At 43.1% G+C, this 21088-nt stretch overlaps 1 protein-coding gene across 1 annotated transcript in view; it reads left to right on the top strand.

Moving 5' to 3' along the window:
- Macf1 (microtubule actin crosslinking factor 1) overlaps positions 1-21088 on the top strand; it is a 230192-nt gene that overhangs the window by 19452 nt on the left and 189652 nt on the right. Inside the window, exons 2-6 of the mRNA XM_051171391.1 lie at positions 1213-1274; positions 12737-12826; positions 14709-14804; positions 16914-16991; positions 20844-20936. Of these exons, the coding sequence (XP_051027348.1) occupies positions 1213-1274; positions 12737-12826; positions 14709-14804; positions 16914-16991; positions 20844-20936 (419 nt within the window). The remainder of the gene's footprint in view (positions 1-1212; positions 1275-12736; positions 12827-14708; positions 14805-16913; positions 16992-20843; positions 20937-21088) is intronic.

Here is a 21088-nt window from a genome sequence, read left to right as displayed (position 1 = left end):
CTCTCTCTCTCTCTCTCACACACACACACACACACACACACACACACACACACACACACACACAAATGCAATAAAAAATTTAAAGTAATTATTAACATATTCACACACACACACAAATGCAATAAAAAATTTAAAGTAATTATTAACATATTCATTGTATAAAAGATGGGTTTCAGCCGGGCCTGGTGGCACATGCTTTTAATCCCAGCACTTGGGAGGCAGAGGCAGGTGGATCACTGTGAGTTCGAGGCCAGCCTGGTCTACAGAGAGTCTAGGATAGCCAAGGCTGCCCATAGAAACCCTGTCTCAAAAAAACAAAAACAAAATAAAAAACACAACAACAACAAAAAACCAAGAGATAGTTTTCATTATATTTTCATACACGCACATGATGTATTTTACTCATGGTCACCCAGTGAGGAAGATTGAATACAGTGCTGGTACAGGCTTTAGATAAATAGGAAAGAGTAAGAGCTGGTCCCTCAGTTTCCTGGAGTTGGTTCTGGGGAAGAGCCTCAAGTGAATCTTCCACAGGACTGGTTGTCTGTGGGACAGTCATTGTCAAATATTGACAGATTTGATGTTTCTGTTAAAGAGACTTTGCAGGGGGTGGGTGGTTGTGAGAAAGAGGAGGAGTTTGTAAGATTTGGGAGAAGGGAGCGGGGAGAGATGTGCAGGGGAGCTAACCTGGGTGGCTTTGGTGGTTGGCTGGATATTAATGGCCGGTGAGGATGGGAATGGAGCGCTGGGCATGAGAGGAGGTGGCAGTGGCAGGTGAGCAACATGATGCAGGGGAGAGAGATCTAATGACTGAAGTATCTGTACTGTGCCCCGAGGTGTCACTCCCCACTCCCTGTCTTGCTGCTATTGACAACTTCAGCCTGTTGGAACTTGTGAGGGATGCAGGAGATAGATCACTGTGTTCCTTGCTTTACTCAAATTCTTGTGCTGAGGAGACATTGCTATGATGAGATTTTTGAGTCATGTGATTCTGTCTAATCTATAAAGTGGCAAAAAGGTCATAATAAAAAAAGAATAAAAGTTATTTCAATGAGCTAGATCTTCCTAACAAGTCATTGTCCCGTGGTTCTATACCCAAAGTCAACATTTTGTATTGGTTCTAGAGAAACTGGGATGCGGACAGGCCATGGATGTGGGAACTTGTCGCTCCACAGCACTAAAGTCAGCACCACCTCTGTGTTTCTTTTGCAGATGAGCGGGACCGGGTGCAAAAGAAAACATTCACCAAGTGGGTCAACAAACACTTGATGAAGGTAGGATTCTTTCATATGTTTCCCTAGCTTTTCTTACTGTGTGTGCGCGCGCATGTATATAAGCATGTTTTTGCATGTATGTGGGTTCTTGTACATGTGGAAACCAGAGCTTGATGTCAGATGTCATCCTTATTGATTTTTCATTTTATTAATTGAGATAGAGCTCATTGATACAGTTAGACTTGTTAGCCAGCTTGCTTTGGGGATCCCCTGTGTCTGCCTTCTGAGACTGTAATTGCAGACAGGCACTGCTCCCACCCAGCATTTATGTGTATGTCTGAATTCCAGGCTCCAAGCACTTTAAGTGCAGTGTAAGTGTGGAACCAATAGTGTTACATGTACTTACTCAGCATAGTAAGGCTGGCAATACCAGCTGATGGCTCCTAGGATAACAAGAACACCACTTCTAACTTTAAAAGTTATTTTATAGGGCTGGAGAGTTGGCCCAGAGGTTAGCAACACTTATTGCTCTTGCAGAAGACCTGGGTTTGGTGTCCCACAGCCACATGGTGGCTTACAGCCATCCATAACTCCAGTTCCAGAGGTTCTTATGCTCTGTCTGCCCTCTGCAGACAACAGGTACACACATGGTGTACAAACATATATGAAGGCAAAACACTCATACACATAGAATAAACAAATAAATGAATCTAATGTTTAAAAAGTTGTTTTATAAACCCCATCATCATTGGCATCATCATTAGTACTAGAGGTTTAACCCAGGCCCTTGCTTTAGGCAAATGCTCTACTAACACTTTTTTTGCTATTATTTTGAGACAAGGGTTCCCTGTGTTGCCCAGCTGGCAACCTTCCTGTCTTGGTCTCCAAAGTAGCAGGCACTGTAGGCATGTGCCACTATACCTGGAAAAAAAGCATTTATTTTTAAATCTGATCATGTATATCAGGATAGGACTGGAGCCTTTTATAAATCTTTGTTTGTTTGTTTTTTTGAGACAGGGTCTCTCTGTCTTAACCTTGGCTGTCCTGGACTCACTTTGTAGACCAGGCTGGCCTCGAACTCACAGCGATCCACCTGCATCTCTTTTCTTCAGCCTTTATTTTGAGACAGGGCCTCACTGTGGAACCCCGGCTTCCCTTGAATTTGAGGTCCTCCTCTCTATTTGAAGGTCGCAGCATTCTCTTAGTTGCCATATTCAGTGACCTGGCTTTACTTCTCTGCTGTACTTAACACTGTAGTCTAGTCCTTGAACCTTCTCTTCTGTTGTCTTGTAGAAACACTGCTTTTCCCTCAATTATTTTCCCTTCTATGAATGCTGTTTCTTCTGTGTCCACACCCCTTTTCTCTTTCTCTCTGAGACAGACTAGTCTCTTATCAGTACAGTTGCTAATCTGCTCCTTCTGCCTCCACCTCTTGAATGGTGCTTTGTAGTACTGAGGATGGAGCCCAGGGCTTTGCGCCTCCTAGGCAAAAACCCTAACAACAGAGCTATGTCCTCCTCCCTTTTTTGTCTCTCTCACTGGCTTTTTACTTTGTCTCCGTCTTCAGTGCTGATGCTCCCTGACTATGTTCTTCTGCAGTTTTGTTTTAGTCGTAGTGATCGTCTGGCTGCTGGGATCCAGAGAGACACAAGTAGAAGTCATGGCATGATCCATTGAATCCAACTTCCAGATACAGTGGGTTTATGAGAACAAGATACCACACAACTCCTCTTTCTCTCTTTATGAGGCCTTACTTTCCTCTCTTTCATTTCTCTTTGTGTCCCCTGCATTCATCTCTCTCTGATTATGTGTAAGTCATGATGGCTTTCCCTCAGATGGTAAGGCACATCTGTGAGCCATGGTAGTGACAATTCTGGAATTTTGGTTTCTTTTAAAAAACACACACTAATACACACACACACACACACACACACACACACACACACACACACACACACACATTTTGTTTGTTTGTTTGTTTTTTGAGACAGGGTCTCTCTGTGTGGTCTTGGCTGACCTAGACTCGCTTTGTAGACCAGGCTGACCTCGAACTCACAGTGATCCACCTGCCTCTGCCTCCCAAGTTCTGGGATTAAAGGCATGAGTCACCACGTCTGGCCTACACACTAATATTTTAAGAATTTTTTTGTTTTGTTTTAATCCCAGGTGTGGGGATATTGGGCTTTTTGCAGCAGCTGACTATGGTTTGCCGCTTGCTCTAGCAGGAGCATGGTTTTGCCAGCTGCAGGTAGTTTCTGCTAGTGTGTGACATTTGGAATTCTGGGAACTTTTCAGAGGGTATGTGAATGTGAGGGCCCCAATAGATAGGCATTGTTGGTCGTTCAGGGGGGTTGGTTGTGGTTTGTTAAGTAGTTGTGCTCAAAGGGGAAAAAAAAAAAAAAACAAGAAAGAATTGAGATTTAAGGATCTCTGTCTCTCTTCTCTCTATCCTTCTGGGGGGATAAAGGGTGGGAAAAAGAAGAACCCACAAAGTAGCAAACACCAGCTATAAACAAATTAGTTTCAGATCTCTCTCTCTCTCTCTTCTTTCTCTCCGATCTAGTGATAGGGGTGAAACCCCTACAGGGAAAAAGAAGAACCTACAAAGTAGCAAAGACTGGCTACACATATGGCTATAAAGACAAACAAAATCTGATTGATTGGGTTTTCTTTTTCTCGGTTGGGTCAGTTGTTTAGGAAACTGAACCAAGAGGTGGTTACAGAATTAACGTAGTCCTTAGGGCCACTGGTTCAGTGGCAGCTACAGTGAGGATGATTTTCAAACCACAAGACCTGATGACAAGAAGCTTTCCCATACTTTCCTCAAGCCCAAGTGTATCTTTCCCAGGCATGCCTGACAGATTCAACTAGATGTTGCCCAGGCCTGTCCTCTATTTGACACATCTCAAATTGCTAAATGGCTTTGCTTTTCCAGGTCCAGAGCCTAGAATCGTACTTGATTCAGGACTGCCAGTAGCAATCTGTCTGTCCCTTGTTTCCAAATCTAATAATTAGGTCCAGAAATGTGGCTTGCTTCTATGTTCACCACAGAGCTTTTGTCCTGCCCAGGGCTTCTTCATCTGTTTCCTTGACCACCTTAACAGTTTCCAAACAAAGTGGTCTGTAACAGTACTGATAACTATTGGTATTCATAGTTATTGATGCTTCCATAAGTGTTTTATATTAAGTCCTCATGGCTTAGCTCACAGTCCTTCAGTGACTGGCTGAATGTTCTATTAATAAGCTCATTTTATCAGTGAGGAAAATGAGGTTGAGGAGGATGTGCAGCTTGTTCGAAGTCACACTACTAAAAATAAGTAAATGGACAATTTAGACCTCAGCCAACCTAAAGTTTGTAACACATGTTTTTAACCTGTAAAAATGGCTCTGGCTCTGGTGGGGTTAGGGTTGGGGGTTGGATCAGTGAGTTTAATTTAATTTCAGTTCTCAACTTCAGAGTGGCTGCTACTGAAGAAAGTGTCTCTTCCTCAGGAGCAGCCGTTAACTAACTGCCTGTCAGCCTGAGGAGGGGTGGGACCACTGTCTACTCCCCCACCCCCATAGTGCCACATTCTTTTCCTATCTAAAGCTCTTCTGAATTGTGAGTCATGCGATTTTATTTCTCTGTATCTTTGCTTTGCTCTCCCCTCTGGCTGTTTTGCCTTTCAACTTAATATCCCTAAATAAATATTTTCCCCGACTCTCCCATATAGAATCAACTGCCCTTTCCTTTGTGCACCTCCCCGTATTCCTTTGTTTTCAGATTGTTTCTTTGTTCTAGTGTTATTTCCATTGCTGTATAACGTAGTTTGACAGAACAACTTTCGGGGAGAAATAGTTTATCTGACTACAATTCCAGGTCACAGTCCATCAGTGTAAGAAGTCAAGACAGGGCTTGAAGCAGTTGGTCACATTGCATCCACAGAAAGAGCAGAGAAACAGGGGCTGGAGAGATGGCTCGGTGGTTAAGAGCACTGAGCACTGACTGCTCTTCCATAGGACCCAGGTTCAGTTCCCAGCACTCACATGGCAGCTCACAACTGTCTGTAACTCCAAGATCTGACACCCCCACACCAACGCATGTAAACTTAAATTAAACAAAACAAAAACAAAAAAAAGCAGAGAAATAAACTCATGTGTGCTTACTTTTAAATAGTTCAGCGCCCCCCCCCCCCCCCCCCCCCCCGACAGGATTTCTCTGTGTAGCCGTAGCTGTTTTGGACTCTTTGTAGACCAGGTTGACCTCAAACTCCCAGAGATCCGCCTGCCTCTGCTTCCCTGTGCTGGGATTAAAGGTGTGTGCTGCCACGCCCGGCTTCAGGGCCCATCTCAGTGAACCCAATTAAGAAAAAAACCCCACAAGCATGCCTACAGGGCAGCCTGATCCAGTCAATCTTTAGTGAGACTCTCTCTCTAGTTGTGTCAAGTAGAGAATTAAATCTGACCATCATGTGTCTTGTTTTTTTTATAGTGTCAGAACAAAGAAAGACAGGAGGAGAGGTAGGGTGGAGGGAGTACTGCAACCAAAAGATTTGCTGCTATAAATTCCAAGAGTGATTACCTGTTATCTCTAATTAATTGATAGGGATGGTATGCCTCTGTCATAATTCAGGGTCCTTCTCAACCTGCTTCTGATCTGCTTGTCCAGCTTTAGCCTCCTCTATGGAACGTGTGCTGTGGCCACACCAACAATTCCCTTTTCCCTGAGGTCTCTGCACTTTTATGTTTTCTTTGTTACTCTTACTAGAACATACACCCTAGTCTTTTATGCTTGGCTAATGCCTACTGACCATATTTGGCTGAAGGATATAATCTTCCTAATCTTCTTACCTGCATTCCTTAGACTAAGTCAGTGACAATTTTATCTCTATGCCATGTCATTTGGGACAGATGCCTGTGTGTTTGCATACTGTCTCCTGTTTGAGTGCCCATGGAGACTGTATAATATTACTTATCTGCAAGCATGGGACATGAGAGATATCCAATAAATATTTGTTATTTTGAATAAATAATAGTAGTTTTGCTTTGTAGCACATGAAGTGCATTTTATCTGATTTGCTTTTTTACAGTAACCTCCAAAGAGGGTTCCTGCCAAATAGTGAGGCTTTTTTGGGGATGGGGATTTTAGACTATAATCCTCTCAGTTTTCATGACAAAAGAGGGTGAAAATCGGGGAGGTTAAATGATTTCTCCAAGATGAGAGGTGGAAGTAAAGGACATTCATAAGTCACATGACCAAAGCTACTAGGTCTTTCTTCTAAGCATGGCCTCAGTACCTCATACCTGTCTTAACAGTTGCACGAGCTAAATGTTCTGACTCAAACAGTACCACTAAGCTTTGCATTTGGAGTCAAACACTCTTGCTCGTTGATGGCTCCTTGTAGCTGATGTTGCCTGGTGGATTTCTGCCTCAGTGTGCTGTGATGACAGGAGGCCGGGAGAGGGAAACTGGAGGAACACACCATAGCATTGTTAGACATTGGAGGCCAGCCAGTGCTTTGCCTAAACCCTTGGCTAGTTTTCATCATTTTCCAGGCTGCCAGACTCATAGTTCCAACCGCACCTTTTCATCTTGGGATATTGAGAGAGTGGTGGGGGGAGGGAGGACCAGTGGGAGAGAGAGGGGTGGGTGGGAGAGAGAGGGGTTAGTGGGAGAGAGAGGGAGAGAGAGAGAGAGAGAGAGAGAGAGAGAGAGATCCACTGGTTATCAGAATTATTGTTCTTAGATTGAATTCTTTGAACTTTGGGTTGAAAGTTAGGTAACAAAATTTGTTTTGTGAAACTCAGGCATCTTTTGCTTGGCTATGCAAGTATACTCAGATTAGTTCTTTCTTTGGCCAATAGGCCAATGTAAGATCAAAACCAATTAAAGCTCTCAAATTCTGTATTTACTTGATATGGAATCCCTTGAGTTCCCAAACACCCCCTTGGGGAGTAGTTTGTTCTAGAGTAAGATAATGACAATCTTAGAAGATATTTATGAGGAATATAAGCATCTGAAATGTATAAACAACTTAATTTGTAATGCAAGCCCACAAACCTAAAAGTTGTTCATTGTGCCAGAACCATCAAAAAAGGAAACTCAGGCCATATTTAAATTATATCTATATTGATAAAACAGTGATTGTCTCTAAATTCTAGTAGCTGATAAAATAGATCTTCCCAAAGAGACTCTCAAGAAAAGGATGAGATGCTGGGCCTGGTGTGCTATAAACTTAGGCTGGGAGGGTTGCTATGAATTCAAGACTAGCCTGGTGTACAAAGAAGTCACTGTTGGAGAAAGGAGAGGGGGGGGGGGAGGGGGAGAGAGATATTGAGAGATTATGTTTCCCCAGGAGCAGAAATGTTTTTCTAAAAGATAGAATTATTCTTTTCATTTTTATTCATGTGGGCAGTCTAGAAGCCATTAGCCTTGGAATTTTAGTAAGAATCCCAGTTATACTAGTAGCAAATATTTTCAATCTCCAAATGTTAACTATCATTTACAGCTCATTCTTTCCTTCTCTTCTCTCTTTTCTGCCCCTTTCCCTTCCCCTTCCTTCTCTTCCTCTCCCCTTCTCCCCTCATTTTTCCTCTGTGTGGTTTTGGTTTTTGAGACAGAGTCTCACTCCAGCCCAGGGTGGCCTCACACTTACCTGCTTCCTATTTCAGTCCTTCAAGTGCTGAGGTTACTAGTGTGAGATGCCACATCTGACTTCCCTGTATAATTGAGGACCCCATTGAATATAGAGTAGCACTAAGGATTCCTAGCGCTGCTTGGAATGCAGCCCCTGCTCAGACTACTTGAGAAGACAGCTCTCCAAATGGCACATGGATTTTCACATTCTCCCTCTTTCCATCTGTGGAGAGGATCAGAGGAGGTAGGCCCTCGTTAGACTGAGGAAAGGAACACTGCTTTTGCTTCCTGAGTGTGACTTGGTTGATGTGGCCATCTCTGCATGGGCTGGTTATTCATGGCTGATAGCATGTTACATGGGTCTTACTTCGCTCGTTGCAAGTTTTGGCCTGTAGTAAACTTGGGCTATGTTATAGATTCTCCACTTCTACCCTTCAAGCTTGTCTATTCAGTGGTTGAGCAGCATTTTGTGGATTCTACCTTCACCGTCATCATTGTTGTATCATCATAGTCACCAAACCTCTATCAATCGAAATTGGCTACTATTATTACCATTCAGAGTCCAGTATTGGAGAATTTTTAATTTTTTCATTATTATTTTATTTATATTGGTGTTCTGCCTCTATGTATGTCTGTGTGTGAGTGTCAGATCCCCTGGAATTGGAATTACAAATTGTGAACTGCCATGTGAGTGCTGGGATTTGAACTTTGGGAGAACAACCAGTGTTTTTAACCACTGAGCCATCACTCCAGCCTCAATTTTTTTTTTTTTTAAAGGATTTAAAAAAAAAAAAAATTCTGAGCTCGGCATTGTGGCATACACCTGTAATCCTAGCACTCAGGGAGGCAGAGGCAGGCAGATCTCTGTGAGTTCAAGGCCAGCCTGGTCTACAAAGCAAGTCTAGAGCCAAGGCTACACAGAGAAACCCTGCCTCAGAAAAAGAAAGAAAGAAAAACAGACGACAACAACAACAACAACAACAACAAAACCCCACATCTCTATCCCAGCCTGAGTAGCTGAGACTACAAGCTGTGGACATCTGTGCTGGGCTCCAGACACAGAGAGATTGCCCTACTTCTCAGTCTGCTGCTTCTGTAGGGATTCCAGGACTTTCTGTGGAGCACGTCTTTTCTGGGTGAAAGTTAACTGTCATCTATTTTTTAGTGTGTTAGACTGCCTTAAAGAGAAGTTCAGCTAAGTAACCAACATGGACTCACCTTCTTGCACGTTAGAGACCTACTAATTCAGAAATCCATCTGAAGTTACTAGGCTCACCCTCACTTTTCCTGTATTTTTACTTGTTTAGGTTTCCCAATCCTGCTTTTTCATTGTGCTGAGAGCTGAACCCAGGACTGAACACTCCCCTCATTTGTATGCATGTACACACAAACTAACAACTTGTACTAATTTATATGGAATAAACAAAAAATTTTTTTTCAAGACAGGGTTTCTCTGTGTAGCCTTGGCTGTCCTGAACCCGCTTTGTAGACCAGGCTGGCCTCGATCTCACAGCGATCCACCTGCCTCTGCCTCCCAAGTGCTGGGATTATAGGCTTGTGCCCACCACGCCCAGCTACAATTTTTTTTTTTTTTCTTAAGACAGGGTTTCCCTGTGTAGCCTTGGCTGTCTTGGACTTACTTTGTAGACCAGGTTGGCCTCAAACTCACAGTGATCCGCCAGCCTCTGTCTCCTGAGTGCTAGGATTAAAGGTGTGCACCACCACACCTAGCTAAGGGAATAAACAATTTTTTTAAGGGCCAGAAAGATGGTTTAGTGGGTAAAAGCACTTGCTGTGCAAGCCTGATGACATGGGCTTTAAAATCCTAAAATAGTTTAGTGATCCTCCGCCTGGATCTTTGTAGGCCTCTGTTGGGCTTTATTGTTTTTCCTGCTTCTCTTACTGCTTCTGCTTTTTCTTTGCTCATTTCTCTCTCCCACCCCCTGCCCCCACCCCACCCCCCACCTCCTGGTCTTTATGTTTTTGATTGCTTTTCCATGTCCTGCCTTCTAATTTTGTCTTCTCCCTGAGGTCCCATCCCTAGTACTCTGTTCTTTTTTTTTTTTGCCCCTATCTTTAAAATCCCAGTATTTCCCATAGTTAGCTGATGCCTCAAGGCATATAACTTCTAAAGTGAAACTCCTCTAATGTTGCTTTTCCTTCTAGCCTTCATGATCTAGTAGTGAACTATGTTTTTTCTACAACCGAATCTTGAAGCCTTGAGTCATCTGAGGGAAGAATGCTGATATCTTGAAGCTGCTGGTTTGCTTTGGCTCTGTAGACTCATGAGAGCCAAATGTTAAATTTTCAGCAATTTTGTAAGCTGATTACAAATTTACAATTAAAAATTATATATAATTCATACATACTTAAGTTTTTAGCTTCATAATAATTTTATTCTTCATGTTAATTATGTCTGCTGTATTTCTATGCTGGAAATATTGTATAATGATGTGCTACTATTCATCTCGTCTCAGTATGACAGCTTGAAATTAGATGTGATGAAAACTTTTTTTTTTTTTTTTTACCGTGGAAGTCAGCAGTACTACTAAGTCTGAACCAGGTGTCTGGTTTGTTCATTGTCTAGACTACAGACAGTGATGGAGAAAATGTTATATTGTAAATAAATTTTAAATTGTGTATGCCTAGATCCAGTACAATCTGTCACCTTATCCTGCCCCACCCCAATTTTTTTTTTGGAGAGGGGGAGGGGTGTTGAGACAGGGTTTCTCTGTGTAGTCTTGGCTGTCCTGGACTCACTTTGTAGACCAGGCTGGCCTAGAACTCACAGCGATCTGCCTGCCTCTACCTCCCAAGTGCTGGGATTAAAAGGCCTCACACAGCTCAGACTGGCCTCAAGCTCACTAGTTGAGAATGACTTTAAGCTTTTGTTTGTGTCTTGAGACAGGGCCTGTCTAAATAGCCTTAGCTGTCCTCAGACTTGCTCTGTAGACCAGCCTGGTCTCAAACAAACTGGGATCCGCCTGCCTCTGCCTTGTGAGTGCTGGGATTAAAGACGTGGACCACCTCTTGTGTGTGTACCTCCTAAACGCTAGGATGATAGGTGTATGTTATTCGCCTTGTTTATGTGCTTCTGGAGTCCTTGCCTAACAGCCAGAAATCCCTGAACTGAACTACATTCCCAATCTAGGTTGTGTGTGTGTGTGTGTGTGTGTGTGTGTGTGTGTAGACCAGACAACAACCTCTGGTGGTGTTCCTCTTCAGGCTGCCACACACCTTGTATTTTAAGACAGCGTTTGCCACTCGGATCTGGGCTTTTCCAATTAATTTAGGATAGTTGGCCAGCAAGAATGTCTAACTTGAACTGTGAGCGCGAGTGCTTGCTGCTGTAGCCAGCATTTTACATGATTGCTGGGGGCCAAACTCACTCCTTCATACTCACAGGGCAGACGCTTTATAGACTGAGCCATCGCTCTAACTAACTCCCAGCTTGCTTTTTGTTTTGAGTCAATGAGAACTCTAGCACAGGGCAGCTCGGAACAGTCTCATCATCTCAGTGCTAAGGTTACAGGCATCCACCACATGCCTAGTTTAAACTCATGACTTCTAAAAAGAGCCTGTCTTTTGCTGCCAAAAAATTGTTTATGCAGAAATTGTTTTCTTCCTGTTTTTACTAGTCTTCTCTTAGTGTCACTTAGTGAGATTGTGCTAATTTTCAGCCTCAGCTGTGAGTGAGACCTGGGTTCCTCAGGGCCTCAGCTCCCCATTCCTTCTGTGCAATAGGAACAATTAACTTTACAAGACAATTGTTGGGATTAAGTAAAGAAAACAAGATGTGGGGCTGAAGAGATAGCTCTGTGGTTAAGAGCACTAGCTGCTATTCCAGAGGACCTGATTTCAATTCCCAGTACCCATGTGGCATTTCACAATTGTCTGTTCCAGGGGATCCGACACCTCATACAGATGTGCATGCAGTCAGACCACCAATGTACATAAAATTAAAATAAATATTAAAAAAAAAAACACAACAACAAGATGGTGGCTAAGCATTCACCTAATGATTAGCAGGGAAGACTAACCCAGAAAGATCAGACTGAAGCCAAAGCTTCCACTCTGAGCGTTGGCAGTCCTGAGTCCTCATGTATAAGACAGGCATGACAATGACAATGCTCACAGATGTGGGCGATAGATGAGATAAAATAGAAAGCAGTTTGCATCATGTTTGATGTCAACTACATTTTTCTAAAGTGAGATCTGTTTTTATCATAGTTTTAATTATAAAATTGAATTTATTTCAATTAAATTTAGAAATTAAAGATAAATCTCAAGTTCATTATTAGAAATAATGTGGAAGAAGAGGGTCAAATTGGAGTATATTCAGTGAAATGTTGGGTACCTCACCCCTTGGTTTCTTTCTTTTTTTTTTTTTTTTTTTTTTTTTTTTACACAGAGTTTCTCCGTGTAGCCTTAACTGTCCTGGATTTACTTTGTAGACCAGGCTGGCCTGGAACTCATAGAGATCTGCATTCCTCTGCTGCTCAGCTGCCCTTGGATTTTTCTTAGCACCCTGGAAGGGTTTTCTGACACTGTGTGGACTTTGCCCATCTTAGCCAGCCACCAATCACATTTAGTCCATAGTCATTCTTGAAATGTTTTCAGGATAATTGAGTCCCCATCTCCTTGTTCAGACTTTGTAGAATATTACCCAGTGTAGTTCAGTATGTGATTGACCTAGCTTCATTTCAGAAAGCTGTGAGAAACACATGCTGTGATAAATGCTATTATTCATACGGCTTTAACTGGGACTGGGAAGTTCCCGAGTTTTGTTATTGTTTCTTGATTCACATTCTTTAATTCAAAAATTAATCTGGAACTAGGCACTCTGGTGGATGATCAAATGGTCCCAGATTAGGCCGTGACTGGCTTGTCATGCTCTTCCTCGCAGGTTCGCAAGCACGTCAATGATCTGTATGAAGACCTTCGGGACGGACACAACCTCATCTCCCTGCTGGAGGTCCTCTCAGGCATCAAACTGGTGAGCGCCTTTCTTGTAATGAGTGTCCTGTGAACAGGGCTACTGGGCAGTCCCTAAAGATGGTCTGTGGCAGCAGCAGCCCTACTGCTTGCTTCATTGGGTGGGAGGGAAAAGTGGAGGAGGTTATTGATGCACCTTATTTCTAACTCAAGCCTATCATTTACAGGCGACATCGTCTAGAACGCACTGTACAATTAAATTATGTCTCTACTTTTAGGTCTCATGTTTTGATAAAATAGTTAAGCTGGGCTCAGAGGCCTCTAATCCCACCACTCAGAGGCAGAGGTAGGCGGATCTCTGTGAGTTTGAGGCCAGCCTGATCTACAGAGTGAGTCCAGGACAGCCACGGCTACATATACAGAGAAACTCTGTCTCAACATCCTTCCCAATAAGAAATAATTATATTTTGTACTGCCCGATGACTTCTTTGCCATTCCTCATCATTCTCTTGATACGAATATTTCAGGAACATTATATTCATGTTGAAAGTTTTTTTTTTTTTTAAATAAATTGCATTTTTCTTCCTATAGTGTTTTTCTAGTTTGTATAGACTCCCCATTTCTCTATTAAGTTGTCTTTTTCTTCTAATTTTCTGTATTCAGCTAAGCATTTGAAGGTCACTTTAAAAACCCAGGTGTTTGGAGTTTCTCTTCCCTGATTGTTGACTCTCACAGATGTGGAATGCTGCTGGAGTTGGTGCCTGAGCATAGTCTTATAAAGCTGTACCGATGGGCTCCTTAGATAATTGTCCCAGATGCCTTGTCCCAGAGCCTGTTTAACAGTACTTGTGGGAAACCCTTCCCTATCTAAAAGGGTACTCTGGCTGAGCGAGCCCCTGGGCTAGTCAGAGGATAGCTCTTACACTTGCTTTGTTTGAGGAATTAAAATAGCATTCCTTTGGTCATTGTTTCAGTTATCTAAGCCTAATGGAAGCGAGTGTCCCTTGTGGTTCAGTGTCTTTCTCTTTAGTGCCAGAAGCAATGCAGTTTTCATTTGGAAACATCCACGCTTGACTATTGGAAGCATCTGTGGGGAGCACACAGTGCAAGCAGTGTAAATCTCAGCCCACTCAACGCCTCTAGTGGATTCTTAGTCACTGTTTGTTGTGTTAAAAGAATGGAATTTGGCACACTAGATTTCACTGCTTATATGATGTTCAACTCCTTCTAGGACTGGGGCTTGGCTTCCCTGAGCCCTTTGTTTGGGTTTACTTTGAAAACAAAAAGCAAAAAATTTGGTAGTACATTTATTTGTATGCATTTTAGTGGTTAGAATTGCCATAAGCCTTTGTTAGCATAGCTAGCAGTGTAATTCCTGGTTCTCTTTGGGCCTTCATTTATTAATATAGTAAGATATCAGAATTCCATTGTTCTGTGCTGGTCTGTCTTCTTCAGTACTCATTCAAAAATCTCTCATGCAGTTGACTGGTGTATCTGACGAATTTACAGCGGTTTTTATATTGGAGCACCATCCTTTCTGATGATACTGCTTACAAAGCAGGGTAAAGGCATTCCAGTTTAACGTCTGTTCCCAACCTGTGAAGACCTGCGGGTGTTTGTGGAGATACTCACGTCATCCTTTTCACCACAACATCTAATGCCTTTCAGAGTTGTTCCTGTCGTTTTCCTCCCATAGCAGATTCACAAATGTAGGGTAGATGGACAAGGAGAACTGAAGATGTCCTCGGAATAAGAAGTACTCAGGGCGATCTGCTCTGCTCTTGATTGGATTTTTTTCCTCTCTCTCTCTTTTGGAGGTGGGAGGTGTTTTTACTTTTAGATAAGAACCATTTATTCATTTCTCTTTCGTGTGTGTCTGTGTGTGTGCGCGCGCGTGTGTTCTCTTTTCTGTTTATTGTGTTTTCTTTGGTTGGTGGCCAAAGGAGCCTGCAGGGCTGAAGACCCTTCGTCTCGTGAGCATGCCCTCCTGGCGCCATACAAACAGCGAGGATCAGGAGGAGGAAGATGATGATGATGTCGTAGGTCTTTTGGGGGTTGCCAGCATCCTAGCTGGCACTGTAGGGCCATCAGAGAGGCCAAAGTTCTCAAGGTCTCCAAGTAGCTTGGTTAACAATTGCCTTCTCTTTCTACCAGGGAATATGAGTCCCAAAGAAACTGGTTACAACTAATTGTGTCTAAGAAGTGGGAATTGTTTTGCTTATCTGAGAATGGTTGGAACAAAAACAATCATAGTCCCTGGATGTGTCAAGTCCCTTTGTGACCTGGAGACCTATGGCTTTCTGATGGCTTTGTTGTGTTGTCTGAATCTGACTACAGAACTGTGGAAAGTTTAGCTGACAGCATGAAAATTAATTGCTCACAATTCCACAATATAAACTAACTGGCATTCTCTCTCCACTTCTAGCCTCTGGGTTCTCACCAAGCACGTGTGGGTTGTTTTCAAAGTAGAGTGTTGTTTGCAAACTTACTGCATGAGGTACTCTGGCCTTGGTCAGTAATCTCGCTAGTTACTGTGAGGAGCAGAGATTTAACTTGCATGCTCTCGGGCTGATTACTTTTGGTAGATAGTGCATTAGGAATAGAGATTAGTGTTTGTAGGAGGAACATTTCCTGCTGATAAGTCCTAAATTATAACCTGTAATCTTTCTCCAGAAACAGGACAGTACCCTCAGTCCCTGCCCTCTTAAAGTCATCTTCCCAGCTCCCTTCCCCTTTGCCTCACAGTTTTGTTTAGACTGTCATTCTCTAAGCTGTATTCTCCGTTGCTCTGAAACGATTGAGAAAGTTCTTGCTGAAAAATAAAATTCCCTAAAGCTTCACAGAAGAAGTTATCCTGTTGCACAGAGAGGCCTTGGTGTCTCTGCGGATTGTCCCATTTGGAGAATGTTGTTTAGAGACGCTGGAGGATACGAGGATGGACATCTCATTCCCTTCCGTGTATTGGGCTACTTTGAGCTGTTAAAACATTTTCTGCCAGGTGCACTGGCCCACATCTGTAATCCCAGCACTCTGGGAGGTAAAGGCAGGCGGATCTCAGTGTTCAAGATCAGCCTGGTCTACAAAGCGAGTCCAGGACAGCCAAGGCTACACAGAGAAACCCTGGCTCGAAAAATAAGAACAACAACAAAAACAAAAAACAAAACCATGTTTCCTTATTGCAGATCCCACCACAGAACTACCTTATATTTGTTTAGTCTTTAATTAGCAGTCCTAATTTAATATTTACAAATGAATTGCATGTAATCTGATGAGTGTGATGTTTCAATTCTAGCTTTAGAAAAATAAAGCAGCGCCTGAGTGTGAGGAGATCTGAGAGCACATACTTGTTCTTATAGCACTTGCTGGGCAGACATACCTTAGTCATGGCCTAGGAGGCCTGATTGAGCCTTGGGCAGGGTGACAGTCACTAGATGGAAGTGGCTTTTCTTTGCTTTGTTGTATGACCCCAAGGATTAAGTGGCAGAAACAGTTTTCTTTGATTCTTAAATAATCATCACCATTATAATTTTATTTTATTTTTTACCATTATAATTTTATTGCTGTGAGAATTTCATTTGGGGATGAGTGGCTTTCCTACAGTGATACTCACCTCATTGAGAGATGGGTTACTTCCTAGATTTTGTCACCCATTTTGGAATTCTTTCACTTAAGTATCAGTAACTCCGTTCTCTGTACTTAAAAATTACCTTCCTTGTCAGGCAGGTTTATGATAAGGTTGGTTCACCTGTTACTGAGTTATGCACTTAGGACTTTCTGCCTTTCCTCTGCAGGATAATTGTGCTTTTAGGAGTCCTAGGCCTACACTCTATGTTCTTGTTAACCTCTACTCAAATCAAGCTTTGCCACACATAGAAGAGCCTGTATAGAAGGCAACACTGATGTAGCATTGGAGCCCAGCTAAGCTCGTGTGATGTAGAGTGGTGTGCAAGGCATTGTGAGCTGCTGACAGCCTGGTCTATATGTGCAGGCCCTGCTCTTAAAGGTGCTTCATTTACTACACTCCCACGCCTGGCTTTAGCCCTGAGGAATTCTTGAGTGGTCTTTTAGTCCTTGAAGAGAAAGAAGAGAAAGGCTGTGTAGAGGTAAATTACCATATTTAAAATTAGCATCCCCTTTCTTCCTTGCAGCCCCGGGAGAAGGGCAGGATGCGCTTCCACAGGCTGCAGAATGTGCAGATTGCCCTGGACTTCCTAAAGCAGCGGCAGGTAAGACTATGATGCCTGATAGACCCTGGTTAGGGGGTGGCGCGTGGGCAAAAATGAAGATGAAAAACCTGTAGAGAAGATGGAGAAAATCACACAGTACAATGGAATGCTGCATTGTCATAAAATGGGACTACGAAAGTTCAGGATAGTTCTTCAGACAGGTCACACCTGAGAAAAAGGTCTAACTCATGTGGCAATGACTTATGTGGCTCTGGGGATTGAGCCCAAGGTCATATGCTCACTAGGCAAGGAAATTCCTAGTAGTGACAAGGGAATGGCTATTCATGTATGAATTCACTCATTACTCCTTCTTCTGTTTTGAAAGAAGCTCTAGTTGGCCTCACATTTGCAGAGATCTGCTTGCCTTTGCCGCTAAAGTGTGGAGACTAAAGATGCATGCCGCTACACCCAGCTCGTTGATTATTTTGAGCAAAGTCTAGCATTATAGTTCAGTCTGGGCTCAAACTTTGGATGTTTCTGTCTCCGCCCACCAAGTAGTGGGATTATCGAAATGCATGGCCAAGTCTGGCCAAGAGAAAGGTCTTTAATAGAGTAGTAAAGTATTTGGAGTATAGTAGACCTAGATATCAGAGGGGAAAAGACGCTCTCCTCCTGCATAAGGAAGACAGCAAGAGGTTATCAGACAAAGGAGGAGGAGCCGGTAAAAGGGAAAAGACTAAAAAGTATCAGGAGGACTAAGAGTCCCAGCTGTGTGTGGTACTTGTCTGCAGTGCAGCAGCTGGGAGGCTGAGACAGGAGGTCATGAGTTTGAGCCGAAGCTGAGCTCCATAGCAAGACCCTAACTCAAAACAAGACAAAACCAAACCAAACAAAACCTAATAAATCAGAAAGGTAGAAGAGTCCTGAAATGTTCATTTTAGAAGATAAGATAGAGATCCAAGAATCCAATTTCTTTAGTGATTTGAATGAAAGAGAAAAAGATCTTGTTATCTGAAGTGACCTGGCCCAGATCACAAAAGTTAGACCAGAGCTAGGACTTGAACACCAGTCTCCTGACATGTGGGTAAGTGCTCTCCTGTCAGTGCTGGTCTCTACACCCCCTGACCTATCAGGGTTTCCTAGTCAGTGGGACCAAGTCCAGGGAACAAGGGATAAGAATCCAAGCACAATATGTATGGTTAATTAAATTAATTTAGAGGTAGAGTCTCACTATGTAGCTGTAGCTGACCTGTAACTCTCTATGTAGTCCAGCCCTTCCTTGCACTCATGAAGATCTACCGGTCTCTGCCTCCTGAATGCTGAGAATAAGAGCATGTACCACCAAGCCTGACTGATGAGGCTATTTTTGAAAGGGAAAAGACCTGCCTCTTGCTCTAAAATACAGGGAGAAGGACAGAAGGAGGGGAGAAGATGTTGCTGGCTTGTGGTAGGGAAGAAGGTGGATGAGTGGGTCAGAGGGCCCACCTCCCCATGTGAGCTGTACAGAAAAACATTTGGTGTAGCTAGGATTGCCTAGCAATGGTAAGAGTCAACATGACATTATATGGTATGTGTATTTTTTTTCAGTCGAATTAACTTGGGAAAATGTCCTTAGTGCTTCCACAATAATGTGTGAGCGTAACATTTATTACTATATTGTTAATTTCCCTATTTGCCCCAGCACACTGCAGGTTTTCTAAGGACAGGGAACATGTCCTTAACATTTTTTAGCTTCAGTACTCATCATATCAAGTGGTCTATAATTGAGAAAGATGTATTTGTTTAAATCATTTAATAATGAATGGTAGGAGAAATAGAGGCTGTTGGGATATTTATGAGGAAGCCACATTGTAATGTCTGTATGTTGAGTTAGAGAAACCCCAAAGGGGTCTTAGCAGTCAAGCTAAAATAAGAATTGATTAGCTAGAAGTGCAAATAGGGACTGAGAATAGAATCGATTGCTATGATAGAAGGAAAATGTGGGCAGATGATAACCATAATAGACTCAGAAGGGCAGAGAGTCACTAGCGCTCTTCCTTGTAATGGGGAGGCCCAAGCTGTAGTTGTGCGGGTGACTAGAACATCTTCAGAATTGAGAAGTCAAGCAAACTACAAATAAGGTGACATTTGAATCATCGATGTGAGTGCTAAGATTCTAAGAAGGATGGCAGATGGTAAGGTAGGAAAAGAAAGTAAGGGTCAGGTGCTAAGGTCATTGAGGAAACTATTGGGAGGTAATCTGCTCAAGGGAGGTGGCCTCCCAGGGGAAGGCTGGGGCTGGGGAGAGTGAACTCTGCTGGGACTGTGCTTATCCCAGCTCTAGGTCAGTGACTGGGGACAAGGGGGACTGAATCTCCAGACTGGAAGGACACTCTCCCAGGGATTAGAACCTAGATACAGAAAAGGGAAGAACTTCCCAGCTGCGCTCTAGTGTAATCTCTGCGTTCAGGTCAGGGATCCTCTACAGATAGTTCAATAGAAGAGACGAGCCCGGCCTTCCCGCCCAGCTTGTTACAAGTGACAAGAACTGCAAGAGAACCAGAGAGGAGCCCAGCGAGGTTGAAGTAGATGAGTGGCTTGTTCAGCACACGTTCAGTTTTAAAAGCTTACATCTTAGTTTTGGGCCTGAGAGTACTTGTTGTTCTTACAGAGGACATGTGTTCTGTTCCTAGCACCCACATGCCACCTTACAACTGTTTAACTCCAGTTCCAGAGGGTGCAGTGCCCTCTTCTGGCCTCTGTGGACATCAGGCATACAAACAAACAAATAAGTAAATAACACACCTTTAATCCCAGGACAGCCAGGGCTACACAGAGAGATGCTGTCTCAAAGAACCGGAAAACCAAAACCTCTCAGTTTGCTGCAAATAGGAGAGTTGGTCACCAAAGGGAAGGGGGTGTCTATGGGCTTGTGCACATGTGTTCTTGGAATGGGATTTTATACTGAGGAACAGGCTTTAGGAATAAAGTTGAGATGGTGTTATATCAAGAAGAGAGGCCTATTATAGAGAAAAGGAAAAGAAGCAGGGAGTGGTGAGGGAGAGATGGCATCTCTTTTAACCCCCAAAGACAAGAGCAAGTCAGGATTCTGACTAATGAAGCAGCTTGCAATGCAATGTTCTCATAAGCTTGCTTTGCTGGTAAGAGTGAAAATAGTTCAACTACTCTGAAACTAATTTGACAGTTTGTTATAAAGATCTATATACCTCTAGGAATTTACTCTAGAGAAATGAAAACATATGTCCACCCAACAGTCTGAGCTAGAGTATTGGAGCTTTACTCAGAAGTGCCAAGACCTGGAAATAATCCATAAACCCTTGAGTAGATGGGTGGGCAAGCGTGCAAGCAGGACATCTGTACAATAGAGTGCCCCGTGGAAATTAAAAGGAACAAGCCATTCATATGGCAGCCTGGATGGGAGTCTCAAGAACATTGTGCTCTGCAGAGGGGGAAAAGCAGCCTAGGATCAAAGATTACATGCCATTTATATTACATTCTAGAAAAAAAGGAGCCAGTGGTTGTCAGGACCCCAGAAAGAGGTAGGACCTAGCTGTTTGAAGGTTGGCATCACAGGGCCTGTTTTGGAATAATTAGAGTTGCTTTATATGGTGCTATAAAAGTATTAGAGCTGAAAAACAAAAGCAAAAAGCTGGTGGTGGCGCACGCCTTTAATCCCAGCACTTGGGAGGCACAGGCAGGTGGATCTCTGAGTTCAAGGCCAGCCAGAGCTGTTAGACAGAGAAACCCTGTCTCGAAAAACCAACAAAACAAAACAAAAGAAAGTATTAGATCCCATAGACTCTTTAGCCAAAAATTAATTTAACTGTATGTTAATAGTGAAAATAAATAATAAAATTCAATCCAGAAAAGAACTGTCCGGAGCCCTGAGACCGGCTCTGCTCTCCCTTTCAGGTGAGGCTGGTGAACATCCGCAATGATGACATCACCGACGGCAACCCCAAGCTAACCCTAGGCCTCATCTGGACCGTCATCCTGCACTTCCAGGTAGAGTCTGCGGTGCTCTCTGTTCTGTCGTACATGGCCTCAAAACCTTCTCTGCAGAATGGATGTCTGTATTTGGAGTTATTAGCGATGGGTAGGAATTGGAAAGGAGAATTTAAGGTGTGCCTGGAGGCAAGGTGCTGTAGCCTAAGCCC

The sequence above is a fragment of the Acomys russatus genome, chromosome 29 (genome assembly GCF_903995435.1).
Source record: "Acomys russatus chromosome 29, mAcoRus1.1, whole genome shotgun sequence".
NCBI lineage: Eukaryota > Metazoa > Chordata > Mammalia > Rodentia > Muridae > Acomys > Acomys russatus.
The sequence above is the reverse complement of the archived record's forward strand: the minus strand, read 5'-3'. Positions and strand labels throughout refer to the sequence as shown.